At 41.2% G+C, this 23,934-nt stretch overlaps 2 protein-coding genes across 3 annotated transcripts; both read right to left on the reverse strand.

The window, feature by feature from the left end:
- Positions 1–474: 474 nt before the first annotated feature.
- txlna (taxilin alpha) lies at positions 475–9,293 on the reverse strand. Of its 2 annotated transcripts, none has more exons than XM_085791975.1 (11): positions 9,234–9,293; positions 8,231–8,416; positions 7,349–7,612; positions 7,069–7,160; positions 5,720–5,890; positions 4,478–4,672; positions 4,163–4,282; positions 3,991–4,065; positions 3,782–3,874; positions 3,583–3,678; positions 475–2,868 (listed from the first exon to the last, which is right to left on the reverse strand). In XM_085791975.1, exons 2-11 carry the CDS (start codon positions 8,412–8,414, stop codon positions 2,542–2,544), a joined length of 1,617 nt encoding a protein of 538 aa, XP_085648101.1. In that variant the 5' UTR covers positions 8,415–8,416; positions 9,234–9,293; the 3' UTR covers positions 475–2,541. The 2 variants fall into 2 exon arrangements, with proteins under 2 accessions (XP_085648101.1, XP_085648102.1); XM_085791976.1 differs by having other exon boundaries at positions 9,185–9,293.
- Positions 9,294–10,101: 808 nt separating this feature from the next.
- On the reverse strand, positions 10,102–23,126 carry kpna6 (karyopherin alpha 6 (importin alpha 7)). Its single transcript, XM_085791977.1, has 14 exons — positions 23,006–23,126; positions 20,392–20,525; positions 20,163–20,255; positions 19,876–19,975; positions 19,661–19,755; positions 19,274–19,405; positions 18,923–19,011; positions 18,730–18,829; positions 17,834–17,997; positions 17,661–17,739; positions 17,449–17,574; positions 16,622–16,749; positions 15,953–16,137; positions 10,102–15,066 (listed from the first exon to the last, which is right to left on the reverse strand). Exons 1-14 carry the CDS (start codon positions 23,007–23,009, stop codon positions 14,879–14,881), a joined length of 1,617 nt encoding a protein of 538 aa, XP_085648103.1. The 5' UTR covers positions 23,010–23,126; the 3' UTR covers positions 10,102–14,878.
- Between the last annotated feature and the right edge of the window lie 808 nt (positions 23,127–23,934).

The raw sequence follows: 23,934 nt of genomic DNA on the forward strand, positions 1-23,934 counted from the left end.
AAATCAATTTTAAAACAAAATGTTGTTGAATTCCTCTGGTCAGAGGGTAAATTCTAGGGGTTGTATGTTGTCTTAATTTATGGATCATTTGGGTTAAGGTACATTCTTTTGTTTGGAAAAGGTGGGATTTTGGAGGTTATAAAACGTATAAGGACAGTACTTCGGGCTGAGAGAGAGAGAAAGGTCTCACATTGGCACCAAAGACACTCCAGGATTCGGCATTTTTGTGTAATAAACCCTTCTTTGAATGCAAGAAAAGACGTGTCAGCAGTGATCACTTCTTCTCATCAACACATCAATATACCACAATAACCTGAAATTTACCTGAAGCATCATTATACAGCCCAGTGCAAGATGTTGCTAAACCCTGCTTTCATGTGTAATAAGCTCAACTTTTTATAGTGGCCAGTTGTTCTAACTCTAGAAAGATGCACTGATGATGTTATTCTTAAATAAATATGCAAACAAGTCAAACACTGTTACATCTTTTATTTAACAAGAAACAAAATATACACAGCCAGATAAAAGTACTGCAAAAGACAAAAAAGGAAACATCTTTGGTTCCTTCTCATGGTCAATGAACCTCCATATCTGACACAGGAGGTGATATAATGAGCGTGTCCTGTGGGACAATGAAAGAAATTAGGTTTGCCATTGATATTCAAGTTGAATTGACTGCTTCTATGAGTTGTCCTTCTTATCGATGCTACATATTGAGTAAAAAATAAAAATGTCAGAGGAGAAATGCATGTTTCTGGAGAAAAACTACAATTCAGCATCCCAATACGGTTTTCCCTCAATTTTTTTCCTTCTTATTCCCACTCAGCTCATCTTTTAAAAGCATCAGAGAGATGAATGATATTACACTCAATGTCAAACAACTGAGACTAGCTGAACAAACCAGGTTCAAACTTACGGTAAGCAAAACAAAATAAAAATAGAATAGAGTTCTGCTGTGAGATATGTTGTCTATTTATACAGTACATCCATGCAGGACAGTGGATATAATGAGTTTACATTCTCAGCTAAGTGCTTGTCAGTTTGGACTGCCACAGAATAAAACCAAGAGGAAAGCATTGCATAGAGGTCCTTTGACATTCTCTTGATAAAACCTGATTACATACTACTGCAAATGACCAGGGCCGGAGGGACACAATCTTTGCCGTGGAACCCCACCCCACCCACCTACACACACATACATACACACACACACACACACACAAAGCAGCCACACCAGAACATAAAGATGGGAGCAAAGTGGTTGATGTTGTTGGCATGGTTACAGCAGTGAAAAAAAAAACACAAAACAAAACTAAGGGCAACTGAACTCAGACAAGTTAGGAATGAAGTTTGTTGTAAAAGTGCCACTTTTATAAAAAAACGTCTAAATCAACAAAAACTAAAATGATTTAGTTTAACAATGGTGCTTTGTATGCTGGATATATTTCAGAGATTATGCTTGAATAAGATAATACAGACCAAAAGAAACATCAAACACCACAAATGAAGCAGTTTGACACAAACAGGAAAACAGAAGTCCTTTTTCAAAAAATGGTCTACGAGTGAAAAAACTGGAAACACCGATGGAAAGATATTAATTGTTTGAGATCTCTTAAGACTTCATCGGAAAGGAAAAGTAGCCTTTAGAGTACGGCAAGCTATTGATCAGTCCCCTTTCAAACACATAGTAGCTCATGATGCAAATGAGACAGACATACACACATACACACTCACACACACACACTCTGAGGACTCCTCCTGCCATTCTCCTGTTAGGCTGGTATCAACCTAAGCAGCAATGTTATTTATCTTGTCGAGCAGTTCTACGGTTGGATGTGAGTCAGAAAGGGAATGTGTATTCAAACAGCACAACACAGAGTCGGTCAGTACATTTACATACACACTAGTGATCTATCGTGTAAACAGTGTTGTATTACTTAGGCAAGATATTAAGTTTAACACAGCTTGTACATCTAAAATTACTCCGATATGTCTACACACCTCTAGAATGATAACTAGGAATGGATGTCTAGGACTTTTGGGGCTTTTATTTTGAAATAATTTATCATTTTGAAGAGGAAACACCAAAATTCCTTGGTTTTTCCTCTTTATTTCCTGTGGGCTGCCACGCATGCTTGTGAAAATTAATAAATGAATCATGGAATCTTAATTAGAGTGGGGAAATTGGCTTATCGCAAAGCATGTTAATGGTTTAATCAAACTGTTATCTTAATCAAATTATTCACATTTAGTGATTTATAATGTGCATGTAAATGTGCTGACAGAAGAGGCACAGTCTTCTCATCACCTTATAAAGCCTGCACAGGATAGTGGGAGGAGATAAAGTGAATCCTTCCAGATATTCTGCTCTAAGAATATAAAGGTGTGACTTTCTGATCTGCTCCTGGACCAGTGTTTAACATCAGCTTCTCCCAGCGGAGCAGTAGCGGCTTGCAGGCTGGTGGCTTATCTTTTGGTGGCTTGATGCTGGAGAAGGGAAGGGGGAGAAGAGAGAGAAGGAGACGTGTTAGCAGCGTAGCCTCATTCCTGCACGCTGACAGGCTGAGCGGTTGCCTCTCCTAGTAGGGGGTCTGCGTCCAGTTCAGGGTCACAGTGGCAGGAGTGGGAGCAGGGGGCGTTGTCGGGGACGGGGCAGGAGCTGGAGGGCTCCAGCACAGAGTCTGTAGGTGGTGGAGAGGGGGAGTCGGTCCCTGGGTCGGAGGCTGCTGCCGTGCCGCCAGGCTGACCGCTGAGGTTCTGGACCTTCTTGTTGAGCTCGTTCCGCTCCACTTTGAGCGCCCGACGCAGCTTCTCCAGCCGCTGGACTTTACCCTGAAGAGCCTCAAACTCCCGGTCCCGCACGGCTTTCTGTGAACAAACGGACAAAGATCATCTAAGTATGTGAACAAACACATATCCTCATATTTATAAAGCTAGCTGAAGGTTTTGCATCTTCTGCAGCAGGTAATTCACTGGAATTACTGGAGGTATTTTAACTACAGATGGAAAAGTTCACAGACCACTACTTATAGAAAATGTATGGTCCTTTATCACACACACGCAGCCAGAAGGGGTGTAAGAAAATATTGATACTAGGGCTGTCAGAGAAAACTTCACCATTCGAACAGAATTCAAAATGAGAACTTTCGAAGGTGGAAATTGATGTTTGAACACGTGCCTTCCGCAATGGCGCAAATTAACTGCAGCTTCAAATTTAGTTTGAGTTTTTTTAATTGCCCATTTATTCGACTGGGGCGATGCGCCTACTTGTTCCCACACTACATTTCCCTTCTTGAAGTTTCATATTGAGTTGGTAAACCGTGTGTATTGCAAATGTTACATAACAGATTTGGTTGGACTGCCCTTTAGTGGACACGGGACATTATAATAAGCTGGTAGGTGTATATAATGAGCAAAAAAACATTAAACATTTGAATATAACTTGAATATTTAACATTAGAAATTCCAATCTGATTTGGGGGAAGATTGACAGCCCTAACTGATACACTGAAATATCGGGATATTTCGTTTCGAGTACTGTACTGATTTTGCAATTGCAATTTTCTGTTTTTCGGGCTTTACCTCCTCTGCCATCTCCAGAAGAGCCTTGTTGCTGCTCTCCCACCTGGATCGATACATGGCCGTCTCCTTCTCCAGCTTTTTGATCTTTTTGGTCATCTGTCACAAAAGAATACAAGACTGTCACATCATGCAAAAGGTAAAAAAAAAAAGACAGCTTCACTCTCCCTCTGGAAGCCTCACAGTCACACTGACACTTCACCTTCTCCATCTCCTGCTTGAAAGTGGTGAAGACTTCGTTGCTCTTGGACAAAGTCGTCTGGAACTCCTCAAACTTCTCTGTGTACAGGGACAGCTGGAAAACAACGCAGCACACTTTTCACCATTTGAGACACCATGGCAAAGTTTTTTTCAGTGTAAGGTCAAACACAGCTGAGTTATAAAGAGGTAAGAATGGGGAGTCATGGTAACCTGCTGTTTGAGGTGAACCTCCTGCTGCTTCATCAGCTCACACATCCTCTGAGACTCCACTGCTTCTTTCAGCAGCTGGGGAAGGAAAACCACACACATAATCATTACATTTGTATAGAACTACAGGATATATTTTGGTTGTGTGTGTGTGTGTGTGTGTGTTGGTCATTACAAAGTCTTTCTCTCTGTCGTGGCGATCCTCTGACTCCTTCAACAGCTCTTGGGCCTGGTGCAGCTTGGCGTCCACCAGCTGTTGCTGCAGGTCCTTGTGCTTCACCACTTTGTCTATGTGCTGGTGAAGGTCACACAAGGTCAGACAGATCAAATGCTCACTGAAATCCCAGTTATGAAACATTCAACTAGCGGTTTGGAATCAAAAGGGATTCTCACACACACACACACACACACACACACACACACACACACACACACACACACACCTACACACACACACACACATACACACACACACACACACACTCCTCACCTCCTCCCGTAGTTTGTACTGCTCATACAGCTTCTTCAGTTTCTCAGCCAGCTCCGTGTTCTCCTGCCTCAGGCTGGCGTTTCTTTCGTTGTGCTGCTCCATCTGAGTCTGAATGTCGTTTAGCGTCACCTGGAAATGAGAGGTGACCTCCTTCCTCTTCTCCTCCTCCAGACGAGTTCTCTGCATCCCTTCTTCCTGCATGGGGGGAAAGAGGAGGAATATGACAAACTCATAATCACTGTCAGAGGAGAGAAACTCCACTCATAGACTTCTATGACTACAGTCTGACTAACATCTGTCTGACAAGTCAATTCTTTTCAAAACTTTAGGAAGAGACCAAAGAGCACATTTAAATAATCTGATGAATATACAGAAGCTGGCCTATAGCCATTAATCAAGTCCATGCATAAATTAAAAATCTATATTCTAGGGATTAGGGAAAAATCGATTCATGTAAGAATCACGATTCTTATCCTCTACGATTCTGAATCGATTCATAAACTTCAAAAATCAAATATCCGTGCGCCCTCACAGTCTTCCGTACCCAGTGTTGCAGCAAGCTAAAATAACCGACACTTGTTAACCAATTAATAACCGTTAATTTATAAGATTAAAATCCTGTATTGAATGTCTGTGACTAGGCTTGTGCCCATCAGCAACCTGACGCTCTATCCAGGAGAGAGGATCGCTGTTTTTTTTCGTTATAAAACACACGCTGCTACAGCTGAGCAGCCACATCCACTGAGCTCTGAATCAGCTGATCAGCCTCAGATGGAGGTTAGATCTTCACATTTGGACTCTTTTCATACAAAGTGCAGCCAAACCCCAGGCTGAAGAGAGAGGAACTCTGACAGCTCATCTGTGGAGCTGCAGGTGAACCGGCTGGAGAGTGGAGCGCCGTCCTTTTTTCTTTAGCAGCACCGGTTGTTACATCTATGTGCATATGAGAATTGATTTTGAATCGAATCGAGACACCCAAAGATTCACATCCCTACATTCCAGACTTTTGAAAAGACAGTGTAAGTTCAGCTAAATGTGGCAGTTTAAATGGTTCAAATATACTGCTGCTGAATCTTAAAAACTGACTCACATGTGATGTGCATTTTCTAGGGGAAATATGGCTCCTGATATAGTCTGTAGACATCATCATCATTCAACTTTTTCACATGTTTTGGAGTTAAAAGCGAACTAAAAATAGCAAAAATCGGCAATATCGAGTTTTGTTATTGTAATATTGTGTACCTTGAGAGTGCGGTTGTGTCTCTGCAGCTCCCTGCACAGACTCTCCAGCTTGCTGCGAGCCAGGATGGCCTTGCTGTGCTCGTTCCTCAGGTTGTCCTTCTCCTGCACCAGCTGGTTCTGCTTCTTCTGCAGCACTTTCATCTGCTTCTGGGTGTTGCGGTGTTCTTCCAGCTGTCACAAACACATTGGCTTTTGTTAAATAAAGATACTAAATGTTGTGTTTTGAGGGTAAAATTAATTGATCAGTTTTCACACTCATCAATCCAGATCATTTTTTTGCTACTGTCTGATTGTCCCCGCACATTCAAAGACATGGTCTGTTGTCCTCTAAACCTACATGCACAAACATGGTTATTATAAAAATATCACACAGAAGGAGGACTACAGCAGAAGAGAGGAGGGTGTTGGGGGGATATTACTGGCTATCAGTGAGTAAAAAAGGGAAAACATAATTGACACTAGGTGCCAGTCTGGGGAGCACAATGCCCTGTGTTCCTTGTCTCCCATGTCCCTCTCCAGCCTCAGCATCTACGTGGGAGTATTGTCCCTGCAAGACTGTCTCTCTGTCTTGGGACACCAGATTAATGACCTGCAAAGCTGCAGCACAGCACCGAGCAGAACTGGGTGATGAGGACACGGCCATGAATTCAACCTGTTCTACAACAGGTTTGACAAACTATGAGCACATACATACCAAAACTACATGTCTTTGAATGACTCACTTCAGCAGTTAAAATGTTATGTAATGTCTAAATGACTTACTGTACAGCAGAGATGTTTACTTTACTAACTTTTTTTTTTTTTTTTTACACATTACTCACTAAATTAAAAATGCCTGAGGCTCAAACCTGCAAAAACATCCTGGCACAGATTGAGGTGAAGACTCTACATACTGTAGCATCACTCTGTGTCTGTTTGACATCACTTTGACATACACTCTGTTTGCCCACACTACGTGTCCTGCCTCATGTGATAACATTTTTCTTTTTCTATCTTAAGTCAAGACAAATATGAGTTTCTAGTTGTATAAACAGAGAGTGTTCCCTAGAAATATGTGTGAAATCCTATGAGAGCAGCTGCACCACTATGTTATTTCTCTTTTTCTTTTTACTTTAACATGGAATGTACAGAAATACAATAAATGAGCCAGGCTTGAGTCTGTCATCATGTGGTTTACTGGACTGACACATCAACGGCTGAAATCAGAAAACCAAAGTAATGTCTGGAGAGGGTGTTTTATTTAAAATAAATGATCTAAAATACTAATAAAGATAAAATAAAAACACATTCCCCTAAAGTCATTGTATGGACAACTTTTAAATGTTACACAGTGTGCAGAAACCACTCACCAGTTCAGCATACTTCTTACAAAGACCTGCAAGCTTTTCTTCTGGTGTGCTCAGTGTGTTGAGAGTCTGCATGAGGAGGGTGATCTCCTTCCCTACACGGAGGAGGAACAGATATGACAGAATCAGTTTGAAAGACAACAGAATAGGCCTCATCATGTTTAGTTTCTTAAGCAAACTAACCTGTTTAATAGATATGATAGTCTGATAATATCATCAATCAATAAAAAATATAGTCTCCCTCGATAGAGAACAATAGATATACCGGTAAGTCTCTCCTTACCCAGACCCTTCACTTTCTTCTTCTCCTGAGTCTTCTTCTGCTCCTTCTCCACCCCGCTGTCACCTCCATTGACTTTGCCCTTCTCCGACTTCTCGTCTTCCTTCTCATTAGTCAGACCGTTGAGCTCGGGGCTGTGTGACTGGCCGTTGGGGAGGGCGCTGGCGTCGTCTGAAATGCTTTCCCGGCAGTAGGTGCTGAGGATGTCCTCCAACTGCCGGCTCAGCTCCTCGGCCATGTCACACTGAGACAGTGCTGGTGTTGCAACTAGACACAAAGGAAGGAGAAATACAATATATATATATATATATATATATATATATATATATATATATATATATATATATATATATATAAAAAGAGGCAAGGCAAGTGTATTTGTATAGCCTGTTTTTTTTTTTTACAGTTTGTCTCAAATGCCTTTACACAGCATCATAACAACATCCTCTGCCCTTAGACCCTCAGACTTGCAATAGATGTTGTTGTGTACAGACCAAAAAAACAAAAAAAAACAGCTTACAACATATAATGTGTAAATATAAGAGGCCAAGCTTTTGGGAACAATAAAGTCCTCTCCCTTCTGACCATGCTGGTCATTGTACCTGAATGCTTGTGACATGTGACTGGGTGTATATGCGCTTGTGTATGGATGTTTGCTTTGTTATATAAGTTGACAATTTTTATCTTTTTATTGTTCTTACCTGCCCAGGGACTACGGGTGGAAAGTAGCTAGCAAGCTAAATCCGGTGCAAAGCATCTCTTCTCATTTTGAGACAAATGTTATTTTGTACATTGCCCCTGATACAAATAAATTACTAATCTAAACTAAACATAGTTCTCCTGTTAAAAAAAAAGGCACAGTCACGTCAACATTGTATAATTTACCTTCACTTGCCGCCTCCTCTGCCTGTGGAGGGGTGTCTGTCTGTGGGGTCTGTGGCTCAGACTCTTTGGGGCTGTTGCTATCTGAACTGTCCTTAGCAACAGCGGGAGACTCGGTCCCTCCTGCTGCAGGTGGACAGTCCTCGCTGCCCTGGGTGGCGCACTCATCTGTGTCTTGCTTTTTCATCTCTGAGAATTAAACAGTCACGTTTGTGGTCGTCAGCAAGGAGGAGCGACCACATTTCTAACACAAGCAGTGAGACCGCTTGACATTTAAGCCGTCTGTTCAAGTGCTTTTGGCGATTCCTACAAATGACGCAGTGAAAATTGAAACATGTTTTTTTTTCTTCCCCGGGTCCGATACAGGCTGTACAGAGAAAGACAGCCTCGGGTATAACAGCGACTGAAGCATCTAATGGATATTGAGTTCAAACTTAGAGAAATGAGGTCCTCATGGTTTTAACCGACGTCCTCCGCAGTATTGACACGTTTAGCGTCACCGTGAGCCACACTAATGCTGAAATGTTGAGGATAAACACAGGTCTGTGTGGTCGGTAAACACTGAACTGAAGCCTCGAAGATATGTTTCGTATATAAACTGTGTACTGGGTTATTTGTACATAATTGAAGCCAGCAGCAGTCACCTCTAAACTGGGCTGGTTGTGTGTTTGTGTGACCTACTCGTTTCCACGGCACAGCGTGTTCATGCCTCTAAAATTAAAGCTTAATCTCGGCCTGAGCATTTGCACATTTAACAGAAAACCTCACAAGGATTCATGAACCAGCCCGTCTGGTCCTCTCTAGCTTTCGTTTCTCCACTTGCTTTATGTTAGCTAACACACGCTAGCTAAGGCTAACCCGCCGCCAGTTGCAGCTGAAACAGCTGAAACATCCCGAGCTGTAAACTAGTGATACTGGACATGGACATCTACAGACACAGGTGGACTACACATGCACCTGTCTCTGGATTCTATCCCGCCGTCCCTGGTGTAGGAGAAGTGTTTACCTTCAGAGTCCAGGAGGAAATAGCTGGTGTGTCTGTGAACTGCGGTTTCCTCAGCAGCGTGAGCCAGAAAAAAAACTGACTTCCGGTCATAACTTTGGATACTTCTTCTTCATCACTGTTTGATTGCAGGTAACAACCAGGCTCGGTGCTGTGCTGCCACCTGCAGGATCAATACATTATTGCCTATGTGCTTTTTGATGGGGGTAAATGATAATACATTTTAATATCAACAATGGTTTTAAATTTACAGGGTTATTTCCTGGCTACACAAATCCTCGCAATAATGAAATGGACAAGAGAAACCAAATGGATTAATATAGAAAAAGAAATGGCAAGAATATCTATTGGGACATTGCCATTCATCGGAAGAACGCAATGGAAAAATTATACAGGGCAGAACTAGGCTACTGTATTGACAACACATTAGCCAATTAGAAACTTGTTTGTAATTTTTTTAAAATGGATAATGAATTTGTATTAGTTAGAGAAAGGACCCAGACTTTATCCCTAATAGAAAAGATAAAATCCTGGAAGGTTGGGCTAAAAAGGGACTGACAAAATATTCACAATTAATTTCAAATCACACAATGAACTCCTATGATGTTATATCTAGCAAATACAAATTACAATCGAAACATTTCTTTAAGTACCTGCAGGTCAGAAGCTACATGAGTAGATTTTTAGATGAGTAGACATCAGAGCATGAACTGATTAAATACGTGTATGATACAAAATAGAAATAACAACAAAGGAAATCTGTCAAGAATTTATAAGATTGACTTGGTTTTTCGACCCCCTCAAATTCATGGTCTTGAGAACACTACATTTACATTACACACAAGTCACTGAAACACAAGAAACATAAACATTAAAGAGTTGCAACATAACTTTATTTGTTTTGTACAGTATTTCCACTGAACAATTTTAAATTCAATATATTTTCTTTACATTTTTTTAATATTGTTGCCATTTCCTGTATGTATTTTTTTTTCATGTTCATGTTTGTGTGTCATGTTCAGCTGAAGTGTATTAGTTTCTCGTCACTCATTCATACCGTCGGTAAAGTCAGGTCAAGTCACAGTTTAAGATGGGTAATTTTGAGCAAATAAAAAAAATCACCAACAAGAAAAGAGAAAATAAATACATGTAAAAGAAATGAGAGGACCAGAGCCAAGAATATGTCAGGACTGGTCAGTGATGGCATATGAAAAGTACTTTACAAACATGTAGCATTGTAAACATTTGTAGCGTAGACAACATTACTTGACCAAGCCAAGCATGGCTTTAGATTTACATGAACAGCTTCTAGGACGGAAGACAAGTCAGATTTGAGATATTTAGTGATGTCTGTTCAATCCCCCATAGACAACAAGGTTCCTGATCATGCAGCCTGACTAAGACAAACTTGTACTCTAAAGACAATTATCCAAAAATATAGCCCAGAATATCCTGATCAAGAAAAAGATCAAGAAAAGCAGAAAAGGCTTGTATCCTCACCTCCTATTTTATTTTTTTTCCTGTGACATATTCTAATGAGACTTTTTCTCCACTTCTCAGAAGTGATTAGAATTGCATCTGAATCCCTGTGAATGTATCAGAACATACATATAGTTTAACTTATAATACTTTTTAATGTAAATCACTGCACAATTTCTGAATCCCAGATTTTTTTTTATCTTATAAAAGTGTCAAGTAGTTGCCTCTTTTAGCTCCACCCAGTGGAAGGAGTGTCACCTTTGAGAGCAGTTTGTAGGTGGATCTTTGCCTCCGGGTGCCTGATTTTTGGACAGTATTTATTGCAGTCTTCTGGATTATTTTTTGCAGATCTACGTCCCTAAACACTACACAAACTCGAGAGAAAAGAAAACCGAGATAAGAGGGACTGAGCTCGTGCAGCTTCTAATGAAAAGAAGCAACTTTTAAATGGCCTGAAGCAATCTCTCAGTCATACCGACTGGGTCAACACAAGCCAATTACTATTGAAAACAAAACAAAGAAAAAATAATTTAAACCAGCCTCCAGGATGACATAACTTTGGTAAACTAAGTGTAGGGTTAGTACCTGCAATTGTCCGCAATGATAGTCGCTTCAGTTTCCACAATTTGCATCATGTGCCACATTTAAGTACTACAATATTTCTGTCAGCGCAGAGTTTCTTTTTGAACAAAGAGGGACTGGCTGTAGGCCGCGATCTCCGGGAAATGCTAAATATTATACTCCACTGTATCCACCACATGAAATCAATTCGGTGATTCATTCAAAAACATTGCAGCTTAGCTATGCACAGTGAAAACCATTAGAAGACTGTAACAGTGGGGACCATCACACCAACGGACAACACGTCGCTGGAAAGACCAGTTCTTAACGTTGGTAAACCGAGTCCTTTCCCGCCCCAGACTATTACACTTCCTTATTTCCTTTTAGGTGCCCACAGTAAAGAATGCCACTTTTCCAAAGAAATGATGGCCAAAAATGTAACTTTAAAGATAAGGAAAAGAGAGCAGCAATGTTTGCACAAAATGTGTGCACATTCAAGTAAATAAAAGATATAAAGGAAAAAAAAAATCTAAGTCAAAGACAGATACATAAGAACCTCCAGTCTTTGTTGGTCGGGTTGGCACTTTTGTGAATAGGAGTGCATTTTCATTTTTCAGAAATATAATATATATATAATTTTTTTTTCTTTCCTGGTTGATGCACTGATTTTTTTTTTTTTTTTTTTTTAACATTGCGATTCTGGCATTATTTGTAGGCCAAGCACAGAATTGGCCGTGAAATCGAAGACTTCAGTTATAAATGCTGCTCTACACATCTGTCATTTAGAGATAAGTTCTTGATGCTCAATTATACATGATCTGACCTCTTATGTCTACTGGGAGCATGCATGTTCTGTGGACTACATTTGAACCCATGGAGCGAAAACAGACAGCTTCTGAAACACATGTCCCTCTGTCGACAGAATGCATGAACCGTTGTGTGCAACAGTGGCATCTTACACTATGACATCCTGCACTGACATGGGAAATTGAAGGCTAAATTGAAAAAATGCAATACTGGAACAACGTATTTAAATGCAAAAGATATGTTCTGGATTGTGCACGGTTATTCAACATTGCAGCATTTCTATTTTTGGTTAATGGAACCATCGTTTTTCCACACAGCTCCATGATAAAATATTAGATAGTTTCCTGTGATCCACAGAACAGGGGCTCCCAGACTCTGATGGGTTACATAGTCATAGAGTCAATCAACCTCTTCCTCACACAGTGCCCGTCAGTCAAACATCACACGACCACAGTTCTGCTCCATCCACAAAGCCTGAAACCCTGATCTAAGAGCAGCTCCTGTCAGAGGCAGCGCTGCTCTGAGGTCAGGGTATACAGGGCTAATTTAAGCCATTGTTAAAGTCATGTGGCTAGAAACAGCAAAAAAGTTTCCAATAGTGTACACCAAATCACTTCTGAATTCAAGCCAAGAAACCTCTCTTTCATTGTCTCGATTAAAACTGAAAAACGTAAAATAAAAAAGAAGCCAACATCTTTTTTTTTTAAATAAAGAAACGGTATTTAAGTGCTTTGAAACAAAAAAAACAGCCAAAAATGGCATTTTTCACACTTTCTAAGGTTTAACTTCAAAATAAAATGACTATGGAAACAATTTTACTTGCTACTAGCCACTCATCTGTGTGAGGTGTGTGTACAGTGTCTGCTGGTGTTGTATGCAAGTGTACATGAAGTGTGCGCAAATATATATAGATATATATAATGCTAATACATCAAAATTCAAATATATATTTATACTTGAATTTTTGGTTGCAGTTAGGCTTGTCACTTTTTCTCAGATATATCCCTAGCCAAACTCTGGTTGTTGTTACGCCCTCGACGGGGGTCGGAGAAGCGGCATGGACTTTCCTAGCCGGTCAGAGGATAGGCTATTTACATCAATACCTGTACATATCACAATGGACCCATGCAAATTTGTTATCAGTCGTCATTCCCATTCCTCATAAATATAGTGATATAGAATGCCATTAGGTTATATCAACTCTACCGCTATACAAAACACCACCACCGTCACTACACTATCACTGTTAACACCACCAAACCAATTAGTCATGGCCTAGTTCCTGCTCTTCAACTCCAGCAACGTCTCACAGTGTTTGTTCACACTGTGTGTGTGTTTGTGTTTGGCCAGGGATACTCAGTGACTATAGGCAGGGTAATATAACACCATGCAAAAACCCTACCACATACCACTGGGGAGTGGGGGGGCACAAAGCGGCAAGCGAACGAGCAGCAACCCATTTACATTGGGCATCAGTGGAATCGGAAAATCAAAACTAAAAACCGTTATCGTCGCATGACGTGTCCGCCACTAAGCCTTAATCTGTCATTTATTTATATTTATTTAAATACAAAAAAAAGTTTGATTAGCTGCTGCTGTTGGCTCTCCCCCCAACACCCCAGCTACGCCTTGTTTAATAGTTAAATCACTTCGTAATTCAAATGTATTGTTATTAATAACACAGCACACGACGAACATCGGATCTCTAACTATACCACCCTCCAAACCTGGATTTTTTTTCTCTTTTTTTTAAACACATCTAAAAAAAAACAAAAAAACAAAACCCAATCCCATATCCAATATCCCATTCAGAGCCCATCCTAAGGTTAAATTATTCTCTTCTAAGTTTTACACTTTTCCCCAACTCAGCCCTCCCCCCTTAACTCATCCCACTTAAAAAAGAAAGAAATCAACATGTTGATAAGATGTGGGGGTGGGAAAACAAAAACCAAACCAAAAAGAAAAACGCGTTTCTAAGCTTGGCCATCAGACTTAGGGCACTACTAGACAGCCCTTGACTTCGGGTGGACGTTTGTGTCTCTGAACCCCAAAGTAAAGATAGAATTCTTTTCTCTATGAGCAATATGCAGAGAGCAGCCCTAAGCCTAATGATCACACAGCTTCTTGGCAGCAAACCATGTGCTTTCCACTGAAGAAAACAGAAAGGGAAAGAAAAATATCATAAGAAGATAAATAAGGGTTGGGGAAAAATAACTAATGGTGTAACTAAGAAGGGATAATGGTACAAGTACTTTTTTTTGAATTGCACTAAGTCATACTGACATCAATAGCTGGGCATATGTAACCTCATGCACCCCCAGTCTGCAGACTTAGCATGAGGATGCATGGGTAGTCCTGATAATAGGAATGTCCCATTGGAGAGAGAAAAAAAAAGTGTATATAAAGATTAATAACCAAACAAGCCACCGTTACTGCCAATGAGAGAATGTAAGAGCTATCACATGGCAGGAAGATGTCTGTGTGCGTTTTTAGCCAGGGGAGACTCATACTTTGGGTTATGAGGCGATCGCTTCCTCTTCTATGTGTAATGGAGTTTGTGTGCTGCGCCTCCACTGATGGTCAGGAGACACATGAGTCTACCCTGCAACAAGTCAGTCCACTGCTTGAGGAGAATGGAGAGAAGGGGGCGCGTTTAGGCAGGGGAGCAAAGTTGCGTGTGCGTTTGTGGTAACGGGAGAGGCGGGGCGGTAGGGCGGGGCTTGTAGGGTAACTCAGGTGACTATGGGTCCTCCATGAGATAGAGAGGTATGATGGGGTGGGGGGGAAACAAGGGTGCTGATTTATAGCTGGAAGCCCTCCATGGGGGCCTCCTGCTGGGGGAAAAGGAACTGCTGGTTGGCCTGGTCCACCTGAGGGGCTAGACTGTTGTCTTCATCCTCCACCCCAAAATAGTGCTCGATGAGGTCAAAGGCCTTCTGGTAGATCTCCTGGTTGTCGTGGCTCTGAAGGAACTCGATCTTGTCCAAACCTGGGGAGAAAAAAATAAAATAAATCAACTCAAGACCAATCAGATTATATTATTTTATACAGTATGCACTTTAATGTTGTATAGTATAACTTGGTGCATCTGCTGTACTTTGCTGCTCACATCCTGTATGTTTTATGTCCTTTCAAATGCGACTGTTGGATGTGTTTGTCTGCTGTAAACCAAATCGCCCTCCAAGGGACAAATCAATAAAAATGAAGTTGAAGACTAATCACTGCTGCCTGGGTAACTGATAAAAAAAGGAATAGATGTTTCCCCGACTCCACATAACACTGTTTTGGTGTTTATGACAGAGCTCATTTTAAAAATGAACAGCAGTGAATCCAGCATCTGAATGAGTCACTGCTTATGCTAATTCAAATAAATAGATTCACTGCATCGGCGATCCTGTGCATCGTGTTCCTAAAGAGCAGAGTCATACTGACACTGAACAAGTAGACAATGTTTCAGCCTCACAGCAGCCAAGAAAAATACCTACAACTATGGATACACAATACACAGCTGCAACAGCTGTTCAGTATAGATCATAAAATTAAAAAAAATCACAGTAAAATGATGGAAATAAAACATGAACAAATTTTTGTTTTTGTTGACTTAACTGAAAGATTGAATCTATAATTAGATGAAAACTAACAACTTCTCATCACATCTCTTCATAATGAAAGAAAAGTCTAATTGTAACACATTCCCACTGGGATTCTACTTTCCAATAAGGGTTTAAGGTTTTAATAATTATATTGTCTAAAAAAACCTATTACCCTTACCTATTAAATCTATAGTCACTCGCTTAATTTCCAACAACATTGTATTATTACAAAATACCGAAGCCCTTTGAGTTTTCAGTATGCATGCACTTCCTGTACAGTACCATAGGCCTCCTCGATGAGGCTGCAGTAAGGGTTGACCCCAGCGCCGTTGTTCTCCTGCTTGGCCTCCTGCTCCCCGAGCCTCAGGATGTTCTCAAGCCCATTCAGAGCAACCTGAACGATCTTCGAGTCCATCACCGTCAGCAGATCACACAGCGGCTTAATGCAGCCCAGGTTCACCAGATATCTACATGCAAACAGACAAACACATTTTTTAACAACTCCATCTAAAACATAGTGTTCTTAGTAATGAGATGATTATAATACAGACTGTTACTTCAGGCACCAATTTGTTTAAAATACCGCAACTAAACTGATTCATTTAATCTATGTTCATAATTCTTCATGGTTCATGCCTGTTATCACCTACATGTGGTCTTTAAAGCTTCTTCAAACTAAAAGATAATCATCTCAGTGGCAGATATTTAATGGTAATGCCTCTATGAAGTTAACTTCAGGCAGGAAAGATTTTTTTTCATTTATTTATTTAAAAAGGACAGTGTGCAGTGACATTAGTTATTGAAACAATAAAAAGATGGCTGCACCTGATTTAGCGGAGCCGCTAATTTCCATCTGTAGTCCTGTGACATTAAATCAGAGGCTATCTCATCCAAATAAATCTTGTAATTAGCTGCTGGGATCCCAGTAGTCTGTCTACCATTAAGTCTGACCTGATCTGCTCTGGTGTTCCTCCAGAGGTGGCATTGGTGATGGCCCAGGCCGCCTCTTTCCTGGTCCTGAACTCAGCTTTCTGTAGAATGTCGATCAGCACTGGGAAGATGTTGGCATCAATAACGGTCTGTGGGACAGAACAAGACATGACGTTGTGAAATCCTGATTTACTGTGGTTGAGCTTTTCAGAGGCAAACTTGAGGGACCTGCTGGGGCCATGATAGATGGTCTGATCAGCCTTTATTTACTGTGTCTCAATAAAACATGATCTATAAGGTCTTCACATTTTGGAATATCGTTATTGACTGGAACCATGTTGTTTAATCTTGTCTATTATTCATAAGTGTATCCACATGTTTGACCTGTCGACAACTGGAATTACTGCCTCGCTGTGTCTCTCTCAGCTCTCAGACTAGTTTCAAGTTACATCCCAGTTAATCCAGATTCATGTACACTATTAACCATTTGTTTGACATATTTTTATAATTGCTGTGTGAAGTCTTGAGTTGCAGCCAAAAAGTGGAGCTCACTGTGACATTTGACCAAAGTAATTAAACTTTACTTGAGCCCAAGAAGACAATTATGTAAAATCTGAAGGGATTACCATGAGGAGTTCTGGAAGGTCAAAATTACATTTTCTGATGTGTCTGTGACCTTGAGTCAAAATCTAATCAGTGCATCTTTGAGTCCTGGTGAACGTTTGTGCCAAATTTGATTTATACATCGGAGTGGATGGACGACCAGAGAACAATACATCTCTGGCTCTGGCCACAGCAACATGTTTGGTGGGTACATTTAGGTTTTCTACAGGTTGTGAGTGCCTCACCTGTATCTGTGCTCTGTTTCCTGCTGTGATGTTCGAAATGGTCCAGCAAGCCTCTTTGCGAATGGACTCCTTACCGCTGCTGAGAAGATGCAGCAGACAGGGCAAGGCTGAGCAGTTCAACACCACCTATACAGAGGGAAAATTGTTTTTGTTTTAGTAATTTATGAGCAGTTAGCAGGAGGAAAAGTTAAGTTTTACATACTCTCACCCACCTGTGTCTGAATATCATCTCCAGTGACAATGTTTCCTACAGCTCTCAGGGCGGGAGAGGCCACCTTATAGTCAGTGTGCCTAGAGAACAGGGCCGTGAATAGAGACAGAATCTTAAGAATTTACAGAGCACATTTACAGTGACAAAGATACCAGAGAGCTTCGCTGGACTTACATGAGTAGTTCTACGAGGCGCCTGCAGACGCCAGAGTCAATGACAGCCTGGATCTTGTCATTGGGGCCGTCTGAGAGGTAGGACAGAGCCCAGCAGGCATCTGCCAGCAAGTCTGGGTCGCTGCTAAATAAAAGTCTGGACAGCACTGGCAGACAGGGTGACACCTAGACGCATCAAAACATAATGCTTATTTATTTTCAGAGACAACATGAACCCAACGACACCTACGAATCACACTGAAAAAAATCAATGCTAGGCTTTTCAGCTGACTGGCAGTTGAAGGGAAAAGCAGTGTGGCCTGGTAACATCTGATTTCTGCAGGGTTGTCAAAATATGAACCCGGGGAAAGAAGTTTGTTCAACATCACACAGATCCACTGTTGTAGACAACCATGCTCACAAACGCCACCATTCTTATTCATTGTGTTTCAACACTAGTTTCAAGAGGTGTCGACTGGAATGCAGGCAAAGGAGTGTTGCAATCTACACACTTCTGGATATGAGAGTATAGATACTTTCAAAAATATGAGATGGATCAGTATAAGCAATTCAAAAAGTGTCAGAGAAGATTTTATGTTTTTGATATGTCTGAAATACTGAAGAAGAATTGAAGAAGAAAGGCATTCCCCCAATTAATATGCATAAAAATACTCTTCCTGCACTGCCTGTACATTTACTCCCCAGTGTTGATGCTGTTAGAATAGCTAAGCAGAAAATTGAAAATATATGAAGTGATTTCATTCTTCTTACGTTTACCAACGATAACTATCTATCCCACACGTGCCATCTCCGGTCTGACTGCTGTAAATCGTTTTATCCAGTTAAAAGTTCTTTGTAGTTGCTCCAAGTCCTGATATATTGTTACATTGTTTTGGTTTTCATAGTATGAGGAAATACCTTTTCAAAAGCAGGTGGAGGGTTTTTTCCTCTGCAGAGATTAGACAGAGCCCAGACTGCATTCCTAGTCATGGTCAATCTAGTGGATTTGGTCAGAAGCCTGAAATGAAAAAGAGCAAAAATCCGTTATAGTTTAAGAAGCAGGAGGCTTAAATAAATAACGGCTCTAAATAGAAAAAAAGTAAGAACTCACGTCAACAGTGGTGGAAGGATGTTGCAGTTTAGCACATAGTCCCTGCAAACTGCACTATCCCCTGCAATATTACCCAAAGCCCACACAGCCTGTGGGGGGGAAACAGTGGTTAAACAAGTGTGGAACAATGCAAGCCAAATTATATTTGTACTTGTATGCGTTCTCTGTTGTGTTGTGTTATTGCTCAGTTGTTGCTGTCCTCATTCTGTATGTCTTTTTATATCTATGTGTGTACAATCGACGATAAACCGCACACACTTGGCAAATAAATGTGATTCCGATTTTTATTCTGAAAATCACAATGACACTGCTTTATACATAAAATATCATGCAGATCATATTGTATGTTACCTGTTCTTGGACATCCTCAAAGTCAGAGTTCAGTAATTCTATGAAGATTGGTACTGCTCCGGCCTCGATCACCGTCTTTGTCTGTATGGATGTGCCTGATGCTATGTTGGTCAGTGCCCAAGCTGCTTCAAACTGCAATGACACAAAACATCTTTCTCAATGGTGTTTAAAACTTTTAACCACAGAGCTTTCAAGTTTTTACATGATGAAAACAAACTTTAAAATTATTAGAATACTGAGGTAGCTAAACAAAAGATCATGCAAATATCAATTTATTTTACATTGGTGAGTCATGGTTTATCAGTCAGACACAAACTGCCCCACCATCTATTCAGTTTGGTATGAGTGCATTCCACACACAGACGGAGAGTGTTTTAACAAACAGACCTGTAGTGTGCAGTTGACACTCTTCTTCAGGAACTCCACAAACCTCTCCACGACTCCAGGTGTGTTTATAACTTCATCAATAGGTGGATTGGGCTCTGAGGTGAATTAAAAACACAATTGAACGTGAGTATCTTGGTTTGGTCCGTGGCGTCATCATGGCTGTGATATAAGGAAAGTGTGTGTGCACTTGTCTGTTTGTACTTGTCTGTTTGTACCTTTGGAAAGTAGTTTTCTGAATTTCTGTGTTGTGGCGAGCTGCAGCTCCGGGTCCTCTGAGAAAAGCATCTCAACCATGTCTCTGGTAATGACTCCTTCCTACAACGACACCACACACATACTCAACACTTGATCTGCTCAGCAGATTCCGCCGTTCTGACAGACAACTATGAATAACAAAACTGAAATGTGATGTAAAATAAACCTCCAGTGGGATTCTGTGTGGGCCTCTCTTTGTCTGGCTTGTGGAAGTCAAGAGAATGGCATTAGGACAATAGACACTCACTGTGACTGGAGAGCTCAGGTAGGAGTCCACCAGTGGGCTCTCAAACATAGCTTCCTCTTCATTCACAATGTCCACGTTCCTCCTCTTGAAAAGCTGCCATTACAAAAACAAATTGTCAGAAGTGACAAAGTGTCAGACTCGCACCAAACTCATCCCAAGCACGACGACTGCATAGCGCATACTGATGCAATCTCAACACAGGGAGATAAAGGACGTCTGAGGGTGATACCTGTTGTTCTCGTTTCTGTTTCCTGAGTTGGATGCCCTCCTCCTCTCTCCTGCGCCTCATCTCCTCTGGGTTCAGTGCTTTGTTCTTGTAGCGGTTCATCCTGTAGTTATCCTTGGCCGGACTGGCTGACGGCTCTGATGGGCCACAGACACGGGGAAACATTGGGATTTTTTTTTTTAGACAAAAAGGAGGAAACGGTTGCTCAGAATTTGCCTCATCGAAGTTGAGGTTAACAAGGACAGCATGTGTTCAGGACGAGTAAGTGAGTCTACGAGACAGAAAAAAGTTTGTTTCCACTGACATCTCTAATTATAGGACATGGTGATGAAACTGCATGTGCAAGGGTCTAAATATATAAAAAGTCTCCTATAAACAAGCTCATAGAAACTACACAACACAGCCTAAAAATACACAGACACACACATACAGAGAGAGAGAGACAGAGACAGAGAGAGAGAGCTAAGCTATTCATCAACCAGTCAGCTGGCGGGCAGAACAAACACATTTATTCAGTCAACTTAAATCGCAGAGTTAGCATAAACTGGTGCCCACACAGGACAAACTGCCCATTCTCAGCATTTGTGCAGTCATGCCACCAGAACAGGGCACTGGGCAGATCCCTGAGTCACCCGGGGGGGGGGGGACAGGGGAGAGAAAGAGGTGGGAACGACGTTTAAAAATCTGGCAGCAGCTTAGACCGGTGCCAGACTTCTGTGCCAAAGAGCCCCGGATCGGAATAGCGGAGGTGTGTGTGTGGGGGGGGGGGGTTTCCGAGGTTAAATATCGGAACAAGTGGCTGAAATTGAGGTCATGTTATGACTTGAGGGCATTAGCACAACCAGCCTCATAACAAAGCTCATGCATGTGTGTAATGTGTCCAGATGGTAAAGCCACAGGGCGTGGACGGTGGACAACGGCACACAGGTTGCAGCTGGATGCTCTTGTTTCTGCACCGTATTAGCTAGATTAGATTTGCTGTGTGCGAGCTGCGCTGACTGTTTCGCCGTTTGCGCTGGATGGTACAGAAATAGCCCTGCTGAGAACACATGTTTACACTGGCATTTCAGTAGAGACCCTACCTATAGCAAGGGAAGAGCAGAACAGCAGGGAGATGTTTATAGGTTTGCTCACTCAAAAAAGGGAGAACAAATCCTATTTACATCTAGTTTTAGTTGTGTTTTATTCTGATTAGAAACCCTCTGCTGGAATCTCAAAAGCAGTCCAAATGAATCTGAAACTTTATGTCAGGTCTACTTGCAATACAGTCTTGTGCGTTTCAAGTTGGTGGACCTGATACATTCATTTAGTCTGATTAAGTTAAGCACAGCAACATGCTCTGGTGACAGGACAAGCAACCATGAGCGGTTTTACCCCAAGGCCACTTCCCCAGTACTAAAACATCATGGAGCCTGAGCGGCAGGACAGGAGTCCAGTTACAATAATAAAACTGGACCAGCTGGACTTTGACGTGTTATATATCCAGTATGGTGTTTAGACAGTTTGTCTACTGAAAAATGTTTTCATTTAAATGTCACGCATACAACTTGCCAGTAATGTTATTGTCATTTTATATTGTTGAGGAGGGGAAACGGGTGTAATACTGTAACGGGAATAGTCTGGAAAACACGGGCAGCCCTGGTGTCACATGTACACGCTGCTTTACGAGGCTGCTGCCAGACACACTGATGCTAGCGTGCTGTCAAAAGTCTGTCATGAGCTCCGTATGTTTAAAATCTACCAGCTCATTGGTTTCCACTTGACTGTCAAACTGCTAAAAAAAATAAGAATAATAAAGAATATAAAACCATTTAATTACTGCTTTAATTTATATGTTAAAAAAGTATGGCTAAATGACAGGGCTAACACGGCTATGCTAACATCACCACGAGCCGATGAGAGCACACACATCTGTGCTCGACAGTATAAGTGTTGAATTGGGTCATCACATAAAGTGTCCAATAAATACTTAGTCTTGTTTCTTATCAGCAATCGGCTAAAGATATTTAGAAATATCCACCAGAGCAGCATTTGAACCCCAACACCCTGCTAATGTTGCTAACGGTAACTTACGCTATCAACATCTGCGTTATGATAGCGATTGCAGTCAGAGTGACTGGCTAATATTACGCCGCAGTTGACCATAAGAAGACTTATATCCTAACATCACTGATAATAACACTATATCTAAACTGTAAAGGTGTCTTCCTCTCCTGTCTGATCAAGAGTTGATGCTAACTATAGCGCCGTGCTAACGCAGTTAGCGATTAGCCAAGTTTCCCTAACTTGGTTAACATAATGGTATTGTTTGGTTATTCGGGTTGTAATGAAGGTAGAACATCATGTGTGGCAAATAACACATATTCAACATCTTAAACGTCGCCCTGTGGTTGTAGAGTTGGGTGTCAAGTTTGATAAAGAGCGAGTGAACTTGCGAAAAAAACAGCAACTCGTGCTGCCCTACTACGTAGCAACGAGCCGCCTGGCTAATGAGTTAGCTAACGAGCTAAACAACAGTGAGGTGGTCATGATTTCATAACCGTTGTCCCCGGAGACACAGCTCAGTATTTTAACACCTCACTGTATATCTGTACTCACGAGCGGTCAACGAGCTTACCCATCGTTTCCTATGTGGTGTAAGTGGGACAAGTCGCGATGATTTAGATGATTTTTTTTAATCCTTTCCTCCTCTTGGCTCTCCAGAATTTGCTCCTGTAAGCAATATGTCTCCCGGAGACGGAAATGTCAAAATATACAGACGACTTCCTGCCACCAGAGGGCGCAGCAGCCTCACAAATCACACCGCCACCCTCACTAAAGGATATCAGCTATGCTAATGTATTCCCCATACAACATCAACTAGGCTACATGTAATTTGTTGTGTTGGGGATGTCACTTTAAAAAAGTAATTAGTTTGCTAGTTACTAGTTACTTTCCCCAAACAGTAACTGAGTTAGTAACTGAATTACAACATAGGCTATAATACATAGCCTAACTATTGCTTTACGTTTTATTAATATAATTTATTGCTTACGTTCTATCTATCTATCTATCTATCTATCTATCTATCTATCTATCTATCTATCTATCTATCTATCTATCTATCTATCTATCTATCTATCTATCTATCTATCTATCTATCTATTTATCTATCTAGGCTGCTATATAGCCTACTACATTTCGTCTGGATTTATTTAATTCCCAGGTGCACACACCCTGTTCAATTTACAATGCTCATTTATTCATTCAAGTGGCTACCAGACCTGCTACTGTAGGGAAGTGCAAAAGGACACATGATTTACATTACTGCTCCTCCAAAGTCATCATTGCTCACCTCTCCTCTCATTCTGTTCACCCTGCAGCATGGTTCATGCACCTCTATGTCTTAGATCTGCATAGCTCCCTGTGGTTTTCAAATGCTGTGTGTGTGTATGTGGAACAGCCAAGGATCCCCAGTGTTTTTCTCAAATTGAATGTGACAGAGTAATACAGGTGAGGTGCATCTGTGGTCAATTTGCCGGGAGCAGGTAGTGGAAAATTACTGCA

Source organism: Trachurus japonicus, chromosome 11 (genome assembly GCF_045865225.1).
Source record: "Trachurus japonicus isolate A0001 chromosome 11, Traja_1.0".
Lineage (NCBI taxonomy): Eukaryota > Metazoa > Chordata > Actinopteri > Carangiformes > Carangidae > Trachurus > Trachurus japonicus.